The sequence below is a fragment of the Castor canadensis genome, chromosome 10 (genome assembly GCF_047511655.1).
Source record: "Castor canadensis chromosome 10, mCasCan1.hap1v2, whole genome shotgun sequence".
Taxonomy (NCBI): Eukaryota; Metazoa; Chordata; class Mammalia; order Rodentia; family Castoridae; genus Castor; species Castor canadensis.
In genome coordinates this window covers 129012927-129031370 of record NC_133395.1, presented here as the reverse complement: position 1 = coordinate 129031370, position 18444 = coordinate 129012927, and the positions used below count along the sequence as shown (strand labels likewise).

Sequence of the window (18444 nt, the reverse complement as noted above, 5' to 3'; positions counted from 1 at the left end):
AGTGTTATAAGGAAGCATGGTTCAGAACATCTCTCTTATACTAAAGGCTCAGTATATTAGGTGCCACCTACCTGTCAGAAAAACCACTAGCAAGATCGCTTCCATTCGTTCATGATCTTTTCCATGGGTGCACTGAGGTAGGGTGGGGTGTTTGGTTTAGGATGAAGTCAATCAATTTATTTTTATAACAAAATACCATTGACAATGAAGTTATAACTATTGAGGATCTTTCTATGTTACAAAAGTATATCAAAATATATAATGTAAAACTTGTTCCTTTCTGATTTTTCTAATCAAATCTTCAAAAATACAAAGGATCTAATCTTCATACAATTTAAGGTTAACTAGATATACTTTATTAAACATTGTCATACTAAGAAAAATGCATACTTTTTCTGTGTCTATGGAGGATTTCTTGTTTTAAAAATGTATGTATTTTAGGTTTACAACATGATACTATAGGATATATATAGATAATAAAGTAGTTACCATAGTGAAATAGATTAAAATACCTATTATTCACAGTTACTTTTTTGTGACAAGAGCAGCTAAAATCTGCAAAAGCCCCTAACACAATACAGTTTTATTACTTTAATCCTGGTGTTGTATATTGTTTTCTGGGTTTATGTGTACACATGCTGCATAGGAATGCTCACTTTATAATGATCACTTCCTGAGAAACTTAGCCCAGCATCAGCAAGCAAGTATTTTTAAATGTAGGACTTAGGGAGAATCAATGTTTTTCTTTAATGCATTAATTTTATAATCTACTGGCATAGTCGATCAATACTGGGTGCATTAAACAACATGTTTCTCTCTTAAAGATCTTCTGGAGTGTGTACAATAATATCCCTCCTGTGACCAGCCTGCCTTTGAGATGTAGTTATCATTTAATGAGAGGAGAGAGGCGACCACTTTGGTAAGTGTCTGGTATGTAATTTGAGGTCAAGGTGAGAGGGAAATGGCTGTGAACCTCACGAGAGATCTTTTCACCAGGGGCTTGTCTCTCATGTGGACCCACAGGAAGCCTGCCTTACCGAACATGGCCAGAGTCTAAAGAAGGGCGCCCTCCTTTCTTAGTAGCTTGGTGTAGTGATGAAGATGTTACACATTAAGTTAGTTTCCCTGGGCAGCAATCTCAATTATCAATAAACTTTTATATCACAACCTTTATCCTTTTGGAGTTATTTACTCACTAATAAAATGAAAGTGTATTTCAGCTCAAGTAATAGCAAGTGACAGGAATCTAAATTGAGGGAAACAAACAAACAAAAAAACACCCTGAATTTTCTTGGAACCTGAAACTGAGAGGTTCCCATATGTGATCGGGATTCTGTGCTGTCCCTCAGATTTCCTTTGCTTTCCTCTGTAGTGGCTGAATTTTCAGGTTGGCTTTCCCATTTGCGGGAAAATGGTCTTCATAAGTGCCATTCTTATACCCTGCAAGCTTACCGGTATCATCAGCCTCTTCCAGTCCCAGTAAAATTTTTGGGCTGTCTGTTACTGGTGCACTGTGGATCACCTTTCCATCCCTGGCAATCAATAAGACTAGAAAGAGGCAGTATTCTCATATGCAAAGCTGGGCCATAAGCCCATCTTTAATGCTAGATCTGAAACCACTCCTGTCTAAGTGGGTCTGACTTAAGACTAGGGGTCAGGTGGCTCCTGAAAGGGAAATCAGGGTGCTCTTAGTAGACAGGAAGCAACTGTCAAGCAGGGAATCATAGTAGATGTCCACCCCAGAGTCACCTGTTAGTCCTGTGGCCCCAGTGAAATGAGAATCGAATGAGGCAGTGTCAGGAACATGCTTTGAAACATATGGAAAGGTCTTCATACCTGGGAAGTCGTTGCATTGATTGTTTATCCCCAGGGAATCCTGGGAGCCTCTGGGCACCACCTCCTTAAGAATAAGGACCTCAGGTGTCCCCACACCCCTACCCTTATTACAGTTGAATTCCACTTTCTTCCTGCCCCATCTCCAGCCCATTCCTTTTTCCTGTCTTCTGCTTCTGTTTCCAATCAAAGGGTCAGGGGAGAGTTAATTGAAAAATTCCTGACTGTTTTTATTTTTAAGGTCATCTATTGTTAAACTGAATGTATGTAGAAACACTTAATCTAAATGTACGAAGAACTACTTAGTCATGAGTATAACTTTAAACGTTGGTCTTTGATTCAGGGAAGAGGAGAGTAATGCAAAGGGTGGTGTGTGGAAGATGAAAGTTCCCAAGGACAGCACAGTAAGTTTCTCTGACCATTTCCCAGAACTGCTGAGCCTGGGGTTGTGGATTGCCCACAGTGAGCATTTTGTGCTTTTCAGATAGCTTCCCTAAAAGTCTCCCAACAGGCCTGGAGTGAGAAATTCATTTATGACCTTGGTGATTTCCTGCCTTCATTGTCCCCTTGAAAATGTATTATTGTGCATCTCTATAGATACGGTATCTATAGGATTTAGCCCTATAGACTAAATCCTGTAGGGCTAAATCTTACACACCTTACAGAAAAGCTAAGGGTCTTTATGATTGTCTTTTCCTCACCAGCTGTAGCTAACACAGCTGAAAGTTGGTTTTCCATAGAAGGAAGCAGGGTCCTTCCCACCAAAGACCCCTCCCTCCCTACTGGTAGGCAGAAGCACTTTTAGGAAGGGCCATGACATGGAGAATGGGGAGGCTTAGTGGCTCACCAGTCTTTGGGGTTTCACAAGAGGCTGGCCAAGCCTCAGAAGCCCACATCTAATTCATCACAGTGACTGGAAATGAACATGAATGTTAATATTGGCTATCTTAAGTCCTGAGAAACTGCAAATCTTCTTTGAAAATGGACAAAAGGGCAAATGTTACTCAGTCTCACCTTTTTTATGGTTTTTATGCAAATATGCTCAGAGAATGAAATAAAATGTCTGCAGGAACCCATACAGGTGGACTAGAGTCATTTCCCTGCAAGCAAGCACATACCTAAAGATATGACCAGCTTGATTTGTCAGAGCTACAAACTGCTTCTCAAGGTGTATAGCTCTAAGATCTGATTGTTACTTTCATACATGATTAAAAAAATATGTATCAGAGGAGCAAATAGCAAACCAGGCAAGTTTCTATGTGAAAACTCCTCTACCCATCTAAGAAAGAGAGAAAGCACAGAGAATAGGAGAATGACAGAATGTTAGGTTGTCATCTCTTCCTCTTCCCCTTCCCCTCACCCGCCTTTTTTTTCATTACTGGGGAATAAACTCAGGCTCCGTACATACTAGGCAATCACTCCACCACTTGACCCTCACCCCCAGTCCTGTATTTTATTTTTGAGATAGGATCTCACTAACCTTGCCTGGGCTATCCTCAAACTGGTGCTCCTCCTTGCCTCTGCATCCCTAGTAACTGAGATTGCAGTTATGGTTTCCTTCTTAAATTTCACCAAGAATGCCTTTGGTTTTTTTTTTTTTTTCCATGTGCTTTATTTTATTTGTTTGTTTTTATAGTGCCAGGTATCAGGCCCTAAGTGTTTATATGCTTTATTTACTTTTACTAGACTTCTTATTCTAATAGAAGCTAGCATTCATTGGAAAGTGACTGGAGGCAGTTTTGTCTGCTCCTGCCTTGCTAGCTCAGTTGACCACATTTAGTCACAAATAGGTCTTCACGTCTGGGCAAATGCCCTTGTCCCAGGCAGTTCAGCTGGTGGGCAACCCTGCCTCATTCAGAGTAGAGGTTTGAAGTCTCCCTTCTCCTGAGAGCCTCTCCCACCATCTGCTTCCTCACTAACTGAGGACAAGACAAAGTTGGACAGATAGAAAATGACAGTGATGATTCCTAGGTGGGGGACTAGAAGATAAGAAGGGAGAGCCTAGCAAAGAGGACGAGGGTTCACCTTCCAGCTCCCCAGTTAGCTGCCATTGCCTTGGCTAAAAGATCAACACAGCTGCTGTAAGCTCCTTAGAATGCAATAACAAACACTGTTGTTACAGTTAATGTGTACTGAATGCCTGGAATATGGCACACATGCAGCTATTTATGGGATGATCTTACATGGAGTCCTTTTGTTGCAATCTCTGTGCTGAACCCTTTGAATGCATTCACCGACTGATTTCATACTCACAACAACCCTGTGAAGTCAGTCCTGATATTCCCTTGGTCACTTCAGGAGCCTGATGCTCAGAAAGGCTGATAGCCTGCACAGGTCACAAACAGTAAACAGACTCTTAGAATTCAGACCCAGTTCTGGGAGACTTCAGACAGAGCCTGTGAACTGTTGCAAGGAGATTAAATAGGATCAAGAACTTTTCAAGGGGAAGAACTGGGAGAACTGTTAGGCCTCTAGTAACATAGGAACCAGTTCTGGCTGTTTATTGGATGACGTTGGCAAATGTCCTGAAGAAGGGGCTTCCGGGCTTCTTACTGACAGGAGGTGGACCTGAGTATGGACTAACCCTTCCAGGGAAATTGCACATGGCCATACATAAATCTACCACTTTGCATAAACAGCCTGTCTGCAGTGAACGGAATCTTACAAAGCTCTAGTATTCGACAAACAAGAAATTTCCTTAAGCATTCTTTATTTGGGTAACCTTTTAAGTATCTTACCAGCTGCAGGAAACACAAAGAAAAGGATATTACTACACCACTTACACATAATCAGTCCATGCATTCTGAATCAGTAAGAGGTAAGGAAACCAGAAAATTAAGCCACTTGAATGTATGTTCCCCCATCTTTTTGACCTTCGTCAGGACTTTCACTAGTGATTAGCCTACATTAGACTCTGGACCACTTGTGTCTATCTGGGTAAAGTTGTTTGTGAACCAGTACTATAATGCCAGCATTACAAGTGCTTACACCTATGGTAGATGTCTACAGGCTTCAAATGTGAAGTTGGACAACTTCTTCAGTTCCTGAAGATGATTATGTAAAAATATACATGTGTTTGTTTGGGTTTTGATTTTGGTTCTTGTCTCCCATCAGCCCACAGTTTGGAAAGAGTTGCTATTAGCCACCATCGGGGAGCAGTTCACAGACTGCGCAGCAGCAGGTAAAGAAGCCCACAGTTCTGGGTGTCCATGCCTCCCGGTGCTTCTCACTCTATTCTTTGTAGAAGTTTGTTATTATGTGTTCAGTTTTCTGCATGTTTGGAAGATGTACATTTTGTAACTATGAAGTTATTTTAATTTTTTTCCATGCGATTTGGTGTTAGATGCATGTGCATATGTGTGTGTGGTTTCAACCGATCACAGACCAAAGATACTGTAAAAAATTTGTTTTGTCTTACCATGCACATTTTCTCCTTGTCCATATTCCCAACAGTGTAACAACTGTTTGGAGAACATTTTCATTGTAGCAAGTATTATAAGTGATCTAGAGGTGATTTAGAGTAGAAGAGAGGTTATACGTAAATACTGCACTGTTTTATATAAGGACTGTGCATCCGTGGATTTTGATATGGAGAGGGGAGCTAGAACTAATCCCCTGCACACATCAGGGGATGACCATATATTTATATACACAGGTGTATATATATATATGCCTACATACTTTCTCCCTTACAGCGTAACTTAGTAGTGTCCACACCATCTGTCCAATGTAAATAGGCAGAAAGGAAAGAGAAATGTAGCATCAGTTGGTCTCTTAACATAATTTGTAGTAGGTTTCCTTTATCTGTTGCCTCTCTTCTGGAAGGAAAAATACCTGCTGTGCCTTTCTCTCTCATGTCTAGTGGAGTCATTCCTTCTGTCCCTTCAATTCCTTCCCCTTCCTTCTCTTCACCTCATGGCATGGCTCAGAGCTCACAGGCAGGCAGAAATGCCCTTCTGTGTGGTCACATAGCTGAGGATGAAACAGGATCTTCAGGACTTTCCTTTGGAGACCATTTTCAGATACTTGGTGGATTTCTGAGAGCTGCTACGAACGCTTTTTGTTTTGCTTTTATGTTTGTGTGAAACCACTCAGAGGAGAACGTAACTGTTCGGTTCAAGTTTTGGTTTCTTCTTGAGTAGCTCCTTCTGCATGCTTCTGAGGGCACATTTAGACTAACATTTTTTTCTATTCCATTTTTAGTTGAGGTCTTTTTTTTTTATTTGCCATTTTGTTGTTATTATTTTTTCCTAACTGGTATGATGGTCTTCTAGCTGGCCCTCAGACTTCTTAGATGCGGCTGTTTCTAAGTTCCCCCCATCCTTCAGCTGTACCAATCCTATGAAAAGTTTCAAGTTCATCTCAGTAATTTCACTTTTGTTTTGCTTCCTTTGTATACCACATTTTATTCACAAAGCCTGGGTTAAGGTAAAATTGTCTTAAAAGTGTAGATGCTTTTTCTTCTAGCAGGGAATAATTAGCATCTTTATAATATACAGCCACAAATGCATCCTATGTATAGCTATAAAGATGTAAATCCTGGGAGAGGAGTTTTCTGTATGAATAATTTCTGTTTCCAGAACCAGAGAAAATAGTGTAATTATTAATAAATACACAGTGTTGAGTAAAGAAGACCAATTGTTCTGTGGCTGACTTAGAAATGAGAGTGCCTTTAACATTTAACCATGGGCTTTTGCATTAACTAGCTCTGCCACTTGAAGCAAGTCAACTAATCTTTCCAGGCCTTGCACCTATCACTTTGAAACAGTGACTCCTCCTGGCCCAGCTGACTTATGCTGCCAGTACCTTAAAATAATCCAAGTTTTGCTGGTTGAGTCTACTTATGGATATTACTTGTTATCTAATGGCCCTGCCTTTGCACAATAGTTGTGGCCTTCTTACCACACTGTTTTTTGAAAGGACTACACTCTTAGCTGTGCCTAGTCACCAGAAGCCAAGCCAAGCTGAAATAGCATCCTTCAGTTACCTCACTGGTTGGTTGACCAGTCATGTTTTCCAAAAGGCTGAGACAATGACCAAGGCCGTTCCTGAGAGTGGGAAACTGCAAAGCCTCCCTCTTTACGTGGTTTTATTTTTTTTTACATAGAATTGATCATTGAGTTTTCACAAGTATATTTTTAAAGTATAAATTAAAAATTAAGTGACCTATACCTAAGGCAGCTTTTCATTTTTAAATTTTTTTAATTGTTGTTGTATTGGGTGTACAATGTGACATTTACAAAAGTTTTTACAATATATCATAGTTGAAGTCACACTCTCCATCATTCTCCTTTATCCCCCCCTACCCAGCCTCCCATTCCTGGGATAGTTTCAGCAGGTCTCATTTTTCTATTTACATATGCATGAGTACGTAATATTTCTACCATATTCACCCTCCTTCACCCTTTCCTTGTATCCTTTCCCCCTTTCAGTGATTCCAACCCTCCCAGACAAGACCTGTTTTATAAGGCATCTTTTCTTGATGGAAAGATTTTCTGAGCTTGGCCATGATCAGATGCAGTTTTTGGGTTTGTTTGTTTCTGTTTTGTTTTGGGAACTTTTTGTTTGAATGTGATGTATGTATCTAAAAGTCCACATATTGTCTGTGTAGAACTTAATAACTATTTAAAAAGTAAGCATTTCCCTATAACTAGCATATAAATCAAGGCACAGGACCTTACTGACCCCCCAAATCTCCCTTCATTTTCCTTCAAAGGGACCGCTAAACCAACTTCTAACACCACTAAATGTTTTTGAACACTTACATAAATGGAGTCATTTGTTGTTGAGTCATACACATCTAGAAAGGATCAAATTCATTTGAGAAGGAAAGAAGAAAGGGAGGGAAGAAGGGAGGCAAAGAAGGGGGGAATGGAGAAGAAAAAGGAATTATTTTACTGAAGATGATTTGAATAAGTGGAGTGTGGCATTGTTTAAATTATACTCAAATACCAAAATGTTTAAACCTCCAGAAGACAGTTGGAAAAACCAATGGCCATGTATATTTAGATTTTCAGAGACTGGCAAAGTAGGCAAAGCATAGCAGCTAAAGCAAAAGTTCCTAATTTTGGTAATGCTTCTCTTTTGTGTATTACATATTGATTCTGAGCATGCAAGTACAGAGGGCTGACCCTATTTTGTTAATGTGTCATGAGCATGTAAACCTGGAGTTGGAAGTCTGTACTCTTGTCATCTGCTTGCCAATTATCATAAGCAAAGTGTCTGCAAGGGAACATGTAAGAGTACACCAGGCTTATTTACCATCCAGCTACCATTCTTAAATGTCTACAAGGCAGCCCCCAAGTCTGCAATTTTGTTTAAAAAGCAAAAGCCCACATTGGTCAGGGTAGATAGATGCTTTAATGTCCATTGATGGGAGGACTGTAATAGCAGAGCCTCGCTCAGAAGATACTTGTTTTTATTCTGTACATGTGCTAACAGTTGGCTGTTGGTTTTTCTAAGCCTACAGTTTAATACAACCAGAAGGGTGATTGCTAGAAGGGAACAGAGGGCAGGAAGAATTAATAGGAAAACAGCAGACAAGAAAACCACAAAGAGCAGATGAGCAAATAGGACCACACAGTCTGGGTCTGGTGAGTGTTGGGGGCAAATACCGCTATGTGTCCCCAAAGCCTCCAAAAGCTTGGCAGGGAGTCAGAAAAATTCTTGCTGCTCTTAAAGAAGGCAGCAAAGCATCGAGGAATGGTTCATCTGAGTTCACTCGGCTTTCAGAGGGCAGAGAATTACGCAACCCATTTTAGAAAAAGTCTCCATCAAAACGGTAAGAAATAGAGAGCTTTGGTAACATGTTAAAAAGGGTAAGATTACTTATCTGGAAAGTGCATTTGGCTGGAACATTTTGTCTGTGTCCCTGCATAAACACGATGTGACTCCTACAGCTTTGGTACACCAACTTGCTTTTCTCCATATTCCCCATAGAAACAATCATTCATTACACGCGCTCTCACCACTGTCTTTCCCATCTTCTCCATAACGTACAGATTAATTGTTTAAAAATAATTAGATGGACTTGAAATTACCACTCATTTCTTTCTCCTCCCCTTCCCCCCATCTTCTCCTCAGATGATGAAGTAATAGGAGTTAGTGTCAGTGTTCGGGACCGAGAAGATGTCATTCAAGTTTGGAATGTAAATGCCTCTTTAGTTGGTGAAGCGACCGTGTTGGAAAAGATCTATAAACTTCTGCCCCACATACCTTTTAAAGCAGTGTTTTATAAACGTAAGTGCTTCATTTCCAGTTCTTACTCTCTAGCTTCTTCTATCATGCTTTTAAAGATAGAAATTGTGTTATAAATGAGGTAAAGGCACAATCACTGGAAACTCTATAATTCAGAAAACAATTCAAACACATGTAAGGTTTTTTTAAAAAAGTCAAGTTTAGTCTCAGAAATTAAAATGAGATTTTAATTTTGCCTAACTGCGTGGATCAGAAAAGGAAATATGCATTGTATTTGTTCTTTCAGAAATTTAAACCTGAGCTAAAATTTGTCTTGCTCAGAAAAAATTACATTCTATTGAAAACAACAATAACAAAAATGTCAGTCTACAAGCTGGCAGGTAGATATTCAATCATCCCTTCATAAACAGGAATTTACAATGTCTAACATCTGTATTTGTGGAGGGAACTCATTCTGAGCACAGGCATGATTGAATGTTCTACTGAAATGCTAATGCTTCCTCATTATGGGTGACTGTGACAGAGAATCGAAAGAGAATTCACGCACAGTGGTGAAATGTGAACAGTATGAATAGGTGTGTGGACTCATTGTTTCCGTCATGATTCATGTTCATTGCTTTTGTGTGCTCTTTTGAAAAAGTCATCTTTTCATAATGAAAACATCTTGGCACCGTTAAATCAATGTTTGGTCGATCAAACTGTGGGCTACACTTTTAACAATGATTAGAGAGAAAGACTGTCAGCCCTATACATAAGTTATACATTTCCTATGTCCATAACAGTTCCTAGAGTCACTAAGTCACTTTTCTAAACTACTGCATTTCATTGGATCTAAGATGCTCTTGATAATAAGATACCTCATTATTTTAGTATTGCTAAGAGAGAAAAATAAAAGGTTCTGAAAGAAACTATGATACATTATTGATTTCTGAGTCTTCAAATATCATGAGGATGGTGGCGTTAGGAACATCTTAGAATTGTTGAAATACACTTCGTATTGTCTCACTTTTCCCAACTCCTTGCCCCAAAGGATTTTTAAAAAATCAAAATTTATTTTGTGATTGTCCTAGAATGATAGCAGATCTGAAAACTTTGGCCTCCCTGAGAGGACGCAGTCATCAGCTAACAAGCCAGGCTTTGGGCAAGGGAGAGTGGTCTGGCACTACGTATGCTTAGGAGGTACAGATCCTCTGAACTCTTGATGTAAGTTTAAATTTAAAAAAGACACAAAGATGGCACTGCAAACATTGCTTATTGGCTGTGCCATGTGGAAATTGTAAATTTGTCGAACCATTTTTATTCTTTAGGGATACATTCATTTTATTTGACTCCAGATATTAACTGAAAAGTCTCCAAGAGTTTCTCCTGGTTTTTGTTCCACAAGAATAACTGGCAGAAACTACAGAAGGAAGTGTGTGATTCATTACCATGTATGAACAGGGCTAAGACGTTCCTTACCAAGTTTGAGCCAGCCCCAAATTTGACTCAAGGGCAGAGAAAAGCCATTTGGAAATCATTACGTCAGGCACTCTGGGTCTTTGTCCCACTTCAACAGCGTCACCTTGAGCAAGTAACAACTTTTCGTCCTTTGACTTTCTCAAGTGAATGTCAAGGAGGTTGGTCTTTGATGATCTCCAAGGTTCCTTCTACTTCAAAATTCTATGAACAAACTGCCAGGTAGAGCTTTTGGTTAGCAGCAGCTCCACACAATTTAAGTGTTTTCTTAGGTAATTAGGCTACAGAGTTGTTAGGTTAGTTTCCAGAGCTGTGGCCATAACCAGGTAAAGATGAGATGATTCACCTCTTACCTGCGATAGCCAGGGGAGAGGGAGGAGGGAGAAAAACACCAAACAAGGGGAAAGATAGTTGTACCTTGGCCAGCTAAATTAAGCTGAACAGACACCCTAAAGGTAGCCACGATTGTCAAGTTTGTGAGTTATGCAGAACTGGCTGCAGGCCTCACAGCAGAAACTCAAATTTTAATGGCTGCACTAAACATGTAAGAACTCAAAAGATCATTCAAATAAAAATTGGAACTGGACAAAAAATGCAAGCCATTCTCTTTATTTTTTATAAAGCAGGCAGTCCTTTACTTAGTGGGGTTACATACCACGTGTGCAGAAGTGATTTGGAAAAATGAGGTCTGTGCAGAAATCCAATTCACTGTATGATGAAGAGTCCCAGAGCGAGCTAAGCTAGAAGTGGCCCAGTTCCTACGTCTTCCCTGTCTTGTTAGTAGACTCCTTGTGTAAGTATTCATAGCTCGTAGAACCTAGGCGAGCACCAGTTTCCCACAGAAGAACCCCCAGCATGTTCTGTCCTGGCTTCCAGTGGATGGATGAGGTACAGGTCATCGATAAGTTAAATGTGATTTTGATGTAGATTGATTATCTGAGTGAGAAATTCACAATGTACAGAGACCTCTCCTGCAACACCCTGTTCTGTTAGGTTCTTGTCTTTTCTGATGTGAGGATTGTTCAGAGGTAGGGGTTGGCAAACTAGGACCCTTCTTTCCCCTTCCCACCTCACCTGTTTTTGTATGGGTGCAGCAGAGAACTGTTTTTACATTTTTAAATGGTTAGAAAAAATTACTCTATTTTGTGACATATGAAAATTATGTGGATATCAAGTTTCATTTCCCATGAGTAGTTTTATTGGCACCTAGAAATGCCTATGGGTGCCCATGTTTTTTATAGCTGCTTTAATACTGGAAGAAGTACCTGCCTGTAAACCTGGCACTCAGGAGGCTGAGTAGGAGGATTGTGTTTGAGGCCAGCCTCAGCTATAAAAAAGTGCTACTTCCAGAACAGTTTTCTGACTCCTGGCTTCACTAGTAGTTCTGTATTCCCCTCTTATCACAGTTGTCCTAAGTCTGACAGCGGCTGGTTCTGAATCTTTGTTGCACTGTCCCCTTAACCTACTGACACTGCAGTATTTCAGCTGTGCCCCACAGGCTGCCCCTCATACCTGGAAATAATCAAAGTCTTTGTTTCTGGACTTATCATTTGTAAACCAGTATCACTATTGTTCTCTGGCTCCTAGTCTTGATCCTGAAGCATAGTATATTTCATTACACACAAAACCATGTTCTCTTTGGTGTCTGCCCTAAAACATCTTTCTTAAAAAGAAAAAACCAAGGGCTGGAGAGGAAGGCAGGGATGTGGCTCCAGTGATAGAGTACCTGCCTAGCAAGTGCAAAGCCTGGAGTTCAAACCTCACTACTGCCAAAACAAAACAAGCAAAAAGTGAAATATTTATAAACTTATAGCTGTGAGAAACGTTCAGTTAAATTAGGTCATATTTCAGGCCACTCTTAGGAATCTGGCCTGCCCGAGGTAACCCTTGGGGTATAAGGCGCATTTTCCCCAATGTGTTATCCAAATGAAGAGTACATTGGAGTGACCGTCCAAAAAGATCTTGAAGAACAAATAGTTCTGCCCCACAGTTCCCCTACCCAAGCAATAGAGTTTGAAGCATTTAGTCCATATTAAAAACAGAGAATTGGGAGGAGCTGCAAAGGTTTTCTAAATGGGCCCACCCATCTGTGCCTTCCTGGGACACCACTGACTGCTGGAGGCAGGGTGGGGACCAAGCACAGGGGATCCTGACTGATCTCTTATGTGGATACCTGAAGCTGTTACTAGACCTTGCTTCATAATGATGGTCTACCAAATCCAGGATTTCATACTTGGCCTTTTGCCATGGATGGTATTTCGTAGGTCTCCCATTTCCTGTATTTCACTTACAAAATGCTTAAGTCTTTGGAAATATTTTTGGTAGCATAATGTTTTTATTCTAAAGCTCCTAATTGCAATGAATTATTCTGCAAGCCAAACAATAGTTGAAAATCCAGTGGTAGTGGTGGGGGACATGGTTGGAAAAATAAGAGACCCATAAATTTTGTGAAACTTCATTTCCCATGGAAGGTGTGGAGAGGTGAGGGGGGAAGTAATAATATAATTCCTGTCACCCTGGTGTGGTTCTTTGTTTTTTGTTATTTTATTATGGAAGCCAGGCTTGTGGATGGCTCTGTGGTGGATAAGATAGGTCCCCCTTTCCATGCATTGTGTGGAAGCACATTTTGCCTGAAGCATTTGCCCAGAAGACAGCAGAGTCTTCATCAGCTTGTGGGGATGAGTCATCTCCCCCCAGGCACAGCAGGAAGAAACAGGCAGCATGCTCATTGCTTGTTTATTCCTTGTTTTGATTTTCATTATTACATTTCTCAGGAAATGCACACCTTAGCTAACAGTTATTGGCAAAAAAAAAAAAAAAAGAAAGAAAGAAAAAAATGGTATTTGAGTTCTTGCCATTGCCAACATTTGGGGAAGCTGAATGAGATGCCTAGAGGAGGGTTGGCCCATCCTTTGCTTAAAGTTTTCTTTCCTTTTTTTCTTTTTTGTTTTTTTCTGTCCTTTAGCCCATGAAGAGCATCATGCTTTTGAAGGTGGACGTGGAAAACAGTAATTGCACTCTGTAAAGAATTCTTTGTCCTTTGCTGATTGGTTTTGGAACCGGTCTTAACAGCAGGGAGAGTGAAGAGAAGACATGCGGAAGCCCGATGCTGCTCAATTTAGAGTGGGTTCTGTCCCTGCGGGCTGGGCGCTTAGGATCAAAGTGGCAGGTGTGGGGGGGTGGGGGGGTTTCTACCATCATCATATCATTCGCTTATTTTTTTTTTAATTTTTTGTAGCTTTCGAAATTCTTTGTTCTTTTCACTCCAACTCTTTTTTTTTTTCTTTTTTGCCCTTTAAAATTCCTTATACAGGCTAATTATTGTTTCCTACACTCCCTTTTTATTGAGGCACAAGAACTCAGTTTCTCTTTGAGTAGCTCTGCTGTACCTAGTTAATGAGAATATGCAGAATCATGACAATACTGCTTTGAAACCACACTGTGTGAAGAGGAACACTAGCGTGGTGAAACCTGTCTTCTGAGTATTTGTTGTGACACATTTCTTCATACTGAGAGCTGGGCACTGGTTTTTTTGTTTTGTTTTGTTTTTCTGTCCCAGAGAAAAGGAAAACCATACTTAACCTAATTTTGCACTGCTAGCATACATCTTTTTATTTTTCCTTTTTAAGACTTTTTTTTTTTTAACAAAAAGGGAATATAACAGTTGGTTTGCTGAACCTGAAAATTTTAGTCTCAGTTCAGTATCGGGATAGAAATTAAACTCTAGATCTGGGGACTCTCTGTGCAAATATTTCTAACCAGACTGTTAGTTTGGCCTTTTCAATGGAAGGCATGGGGTAGTGGCAGGCAGTTTCTCCCAGTAGGAAACATGATATTTCTGATTTAAACAGGAGGTGATCTTTTTTAATTGTTCCAATTGAGCTTCTTCCAAAGTGTGAGTGTGTTTACCCACTGAGGACATTCCAAATCAATTCTAACACACTTTGTTAAGTGGTCCCCTTTCATACCCATGTGATGTGTCATTTCTGATAATCAATGGCCCTCCAACCTGGGTAGCCTTCTCCTCCAGTTTCATGTAGGAGCAGGAAGTTGAGTCTCATTTCCAGGCTGCAGAACACTCACAAAGCTGAACTTTAAGTGCATCCTGTACATGTCCATTACAGGAACTGTCGGTACTATACTACCAAAGACGTACTGGTTTCAGTAGAAGGAAATCTCGGAAGTATTGAGCCTCACTCTGAATGCACTGAGTTCCCTCTCTTGGCTTTTTTGGTTTTTTGCCCAGTCTCTGGGTGCTTTTTTCCTGAGAAAGGGCAAGTCCGTTTGAATAAGCCCTTCCCGTTGATTTGTTGTTGGAGTCATGGGAACTAGTGTGCGCTTACCCATCTCTCTAAAAGGGCAGTGCATCCAGAACTTCCTGGCACCCAGGATTTTGGATCCCTTTTGCGATGTTCACCAGCACAGAGAGGTGGGTCTGCTCTTAAGCCTCTCACATCTGTTCGTAAATAAAGTTCCCCATTCAAATATTTTAAATGACTTTCAGTAGTGTCTGTTATAAAAGTTGTGCCCTCCTCTTGTATTACTAACTACATCAGCCATAGTAATCAATGATCATTTTTAAAATGCTTTTGTCTAAACTTGAGTTTCTTCAGCAATTTCTCATATAAGGATATTGGATCCCTCTAGCAAAAGCCTGTTTCTCTAAACGATGTGTATTTCTCTAAACACTTAACTTGTTTTAAAATTATTCCTCAAGGATTTAAAAAATTATTTTGGACATTAATTGAAATTACTTTTTATGATATAAGTATTTTTCTGAAGATTAGAAAAAAGGATATAATTGACCTCATGATAATTGTCATATATATTTCCATAAGTAAACGAATTTTAAGGAATTTTTATTTTTGAACTTTATTTAAAGCATTTGTGATGACATGTTCAACTTTTGCATGTATGTAGCCTTTGAAGTAAAAATAAAATAAAGTAATAGGAACGTTAGGCTCATGTTATGCTTTCGGGTTTCTGTTGTTTATGAGAATGGAACGTGACAAGCACACCTAGATTTTTGTCCCAATGAACTTCTGCAACTATTTCTGACCTTTTGGAAAATGCCAACCATGAGAAGGATTTAATTTGCCTGATGTTAAGAACCTATCATCTAAATTACTTTAAGAGTGGATTTTGTCAGATTTTGCTTTGGGAATTGTTTTAATTGAATATTTAGTCATAATAGACTTTGTATGAACTAAGCTGATTTAATCGGTTTAAAAACCTCTTATTACCTCTGTAGATTGAAGGCGCTGATGTGCTGTTGAGATAGAAGGAAATATTTGGGGGCATGTGACTTTTGTGTTAGAGCAGGTCACCGTCTTGGCTAAGTGTGAGCCACACGGAACCTCAGGGGCTCACTCTTTTCTCTCGTAATTTCCCCTAAGTCTGTGAGGCAGAGCCTGGACAGCTGATTGACACCAGTATTTGTGTTCTCTCTCCTCCCCTCCCCCACTACTTCCTAGATTGTCATATCATAGGCACTTGCTTCCACTGGGAAAGTTGTGCCTATTAAATAATACTGAGTGATGCCCTTTAAAGACTTATCCATGCAGTATTTCCATTGACTTTCTGTAAGCACTTTCTGAGGTGCTGGCCTACTCAGTATTCCTTTGCCCCACCTTTCCTGTATTTCTGAAATGACATTACAGTTTACAGCAAATACGCACATTTAAGTAACATTGCTATTAAATTCGTGGTACACTTAATGAAGGGACAATAGGAAAAGGAAAACACAACTCAGTGAACTGGAATGTGAAGTTCTTTCTACCCTTTTCAGCCTCTGCTTGACTTTACCTCATGTCTATACCGTATGCAGTCATAAGACGGCAGTTGAAAGGAACTTTAGATACATTTGAGTCCAGTAGACACAATATATAATCTTCCAGCTGAACCTGGACTGAACGTGTCCCTCACTGAAGGACATAAATCGAGCAAGGGACAGAGCTGGACATTGAAGTCTGAGAGCTGTATCTTGGCACAGGCTTCCATATATGGAAGGCCATTTTGTCTGTCAACCTAACCTCCTCAATAAGCCACCTTCCTCAGCACTAAACATCTGTCCCACACTGGCCACCGATGTGGTCCTATAATCAGACATCCTTTTTATAATCGGCTGCTTGTTTTCTCCCTCTCACTCTCAGTGACCAATTGGCTTTGTGTTTGGAGTCTGGGAAGAGCCATCTTAGGACCAGAGAGGTCTTCTGCTATCCTGGAGGATCCCTACTTTTCCACTGACACAAAACTGACAACATTTGCAACGACCACATGGTGTGCTGCCTTTCAGCCAACAGTTTAGACCAGCAGCACCAGGGACCCAGCTACGTTTGTGGGATTATTTTAGGATCCTGCTATATTTTGATCCATAGGCATTTACAAAAATTTGATTAGAAAGTGTAAAAATCATACTTAGTGATAGACATTGAGTTCTCATACACCTAATAAAAATGTGTCAAAGATAGAACTCTCCAGGCATGCTTTAAAAAATCTCAAATCCTAGGCTCATTGGCCCTAAAAGCAGTTATGAAAAGGAAGAATAAAGTTATATAGAAAACATATGGGAAATACTTAGTCAATAGTGTGGCTGAAGACAAAAATATCGGGATTTGGGTTTTTCTTTTTTAGATTTCTGGATAGAGAATTTCCCTTTAAAAATGTAAACTGACCCTGCAACTTTGCTATATTATATGTTTCTGTATGATTTCACTCATTACACATTCAAGTAGAGGACTGCCTGTATATTATTTATTTCTTAATATATTGAGATCAATTGAAATTAGAGCTTAGTGGCTCAGGACTGTGAAAAGCCTTGCACAGTTGTCTCAATAGCCAGGAAGAGTCAGAGGGTGGCGAGGAAAAAGCCAAGAACTGAGTACAGAGAAAAGTCCTTTGGAACCTGTGTAGAAGTTAGTCTGTTGTTCTCAAGAAGAAAAAAATCACAACTAGATTCCTTACCCTCTGATTGGATGCTTCTGCATTTATTTTCTACTATTTTTATATACACATCAAAATTCAAGAAATCTTCTTAATTATCTCATTGAAACCAAAAGTCACCATCTTTCATGGGGCTGACATGGCTCGAGTTTTGAAAGAAAACTCAGAAATTTAGAATTTGAGAATGGAAGAGACCTTTGAGATCATCTACCAGTGCTTCTCACCCCTTAGTATGCACAGGAATCTCTGCAGTTCTTACTCATCACACTCATTTCCCCACCTCCACCCCGGAGGTCTGGGAGGATGAAGAGGCCTCGACATCTGACTCTAATGCTAGTGGACCTCAGACTTCACTTTGAGAACCTCCAATTTTATCCAACCTCTGCATATAACAGATAAGGAAAGCCCTCCTACCCCTAAGCTCTTTCAGATACCCTGATTCCAAAGTGTAACCCCAACTTTTCTTAGAAAAGCTGGAGAAAAATATTATTACTAAGGCTTAAGCACTTTATGGCTAGGACCACAGCAATCCTAAGTAGCCCATGTCTGGAAGTCCATAATATAAAAACTTTAATACTGAGCAGTTGCTTTTCTCTTTCATAAATACCATTTCAGCCTGTTAAGAGAAAAGAAATTAATGTTCAGAAAAGTAGTTACCCCATATGTGCAGTAACTACTTTCCTATAATGTCTTATGGCATCTGGAGTTCAGCATCATTGAACAAGATTAAATGAATGTTATAGAGCTATAAAATTGCATGTAAAATAACGCAAAACTGTTCAGATGACTATCAAAGTAGCCTGGGAATGAATTTCCACTAAAATTAATTGTCACTTTCTAAATGTAGCTTAGCATAGCTGTTACTAAACTGAAGGGATTCTTTAATACATAGAAGTGTCAAAAAATCAAATCAGTTTTTCCTAACCATAAGAATGATAAGCAAAAGTCATTGTGAAGTCAATAATTTTTTTTTGTTCATCATTACTGCCGAAATACAGAATTCCATTGTATATGTGT

At 39.7% G+C, this 18444-nt stretch overlaps 1 protein-coding gene across 5 annotated transcripts in view; it reads left to right on the top strand.

The window, feature by feature from the left end:
• Eif4e3 (eukaryotic translation initiation factor 4E family member 3) overlaps positions 1-18444 on the top strand; it is a 234961-nt gene that overhangs the window by 20196 nt on the left and 196321 nt on the right. For 4 of the 5 annotated variants that reach the window (XM_074044243.1, XM_074044241.1, XM_074044242.1 and 1 more), the window contains exons 3-6: positions 825-919; positions 2177-2237; positions 4948-5014; positions 8917-9072. In XM_074044243.1, coding sequence (XP_073900344.1) covers positions 825-919; positions 2177-2237; positions 4948-5014; positions 8917-9072 — 379 coding nt within the window. Of the gene's footprint in view, positions 1-824; positions 920-2176; positions 2238-4947; positions 5015-8916; positions 9073-13450; positions 15440-18444 lie in introns of those variants that run through there. The other variant, XM_074044244.1, reaches the window with a different exon arrangement.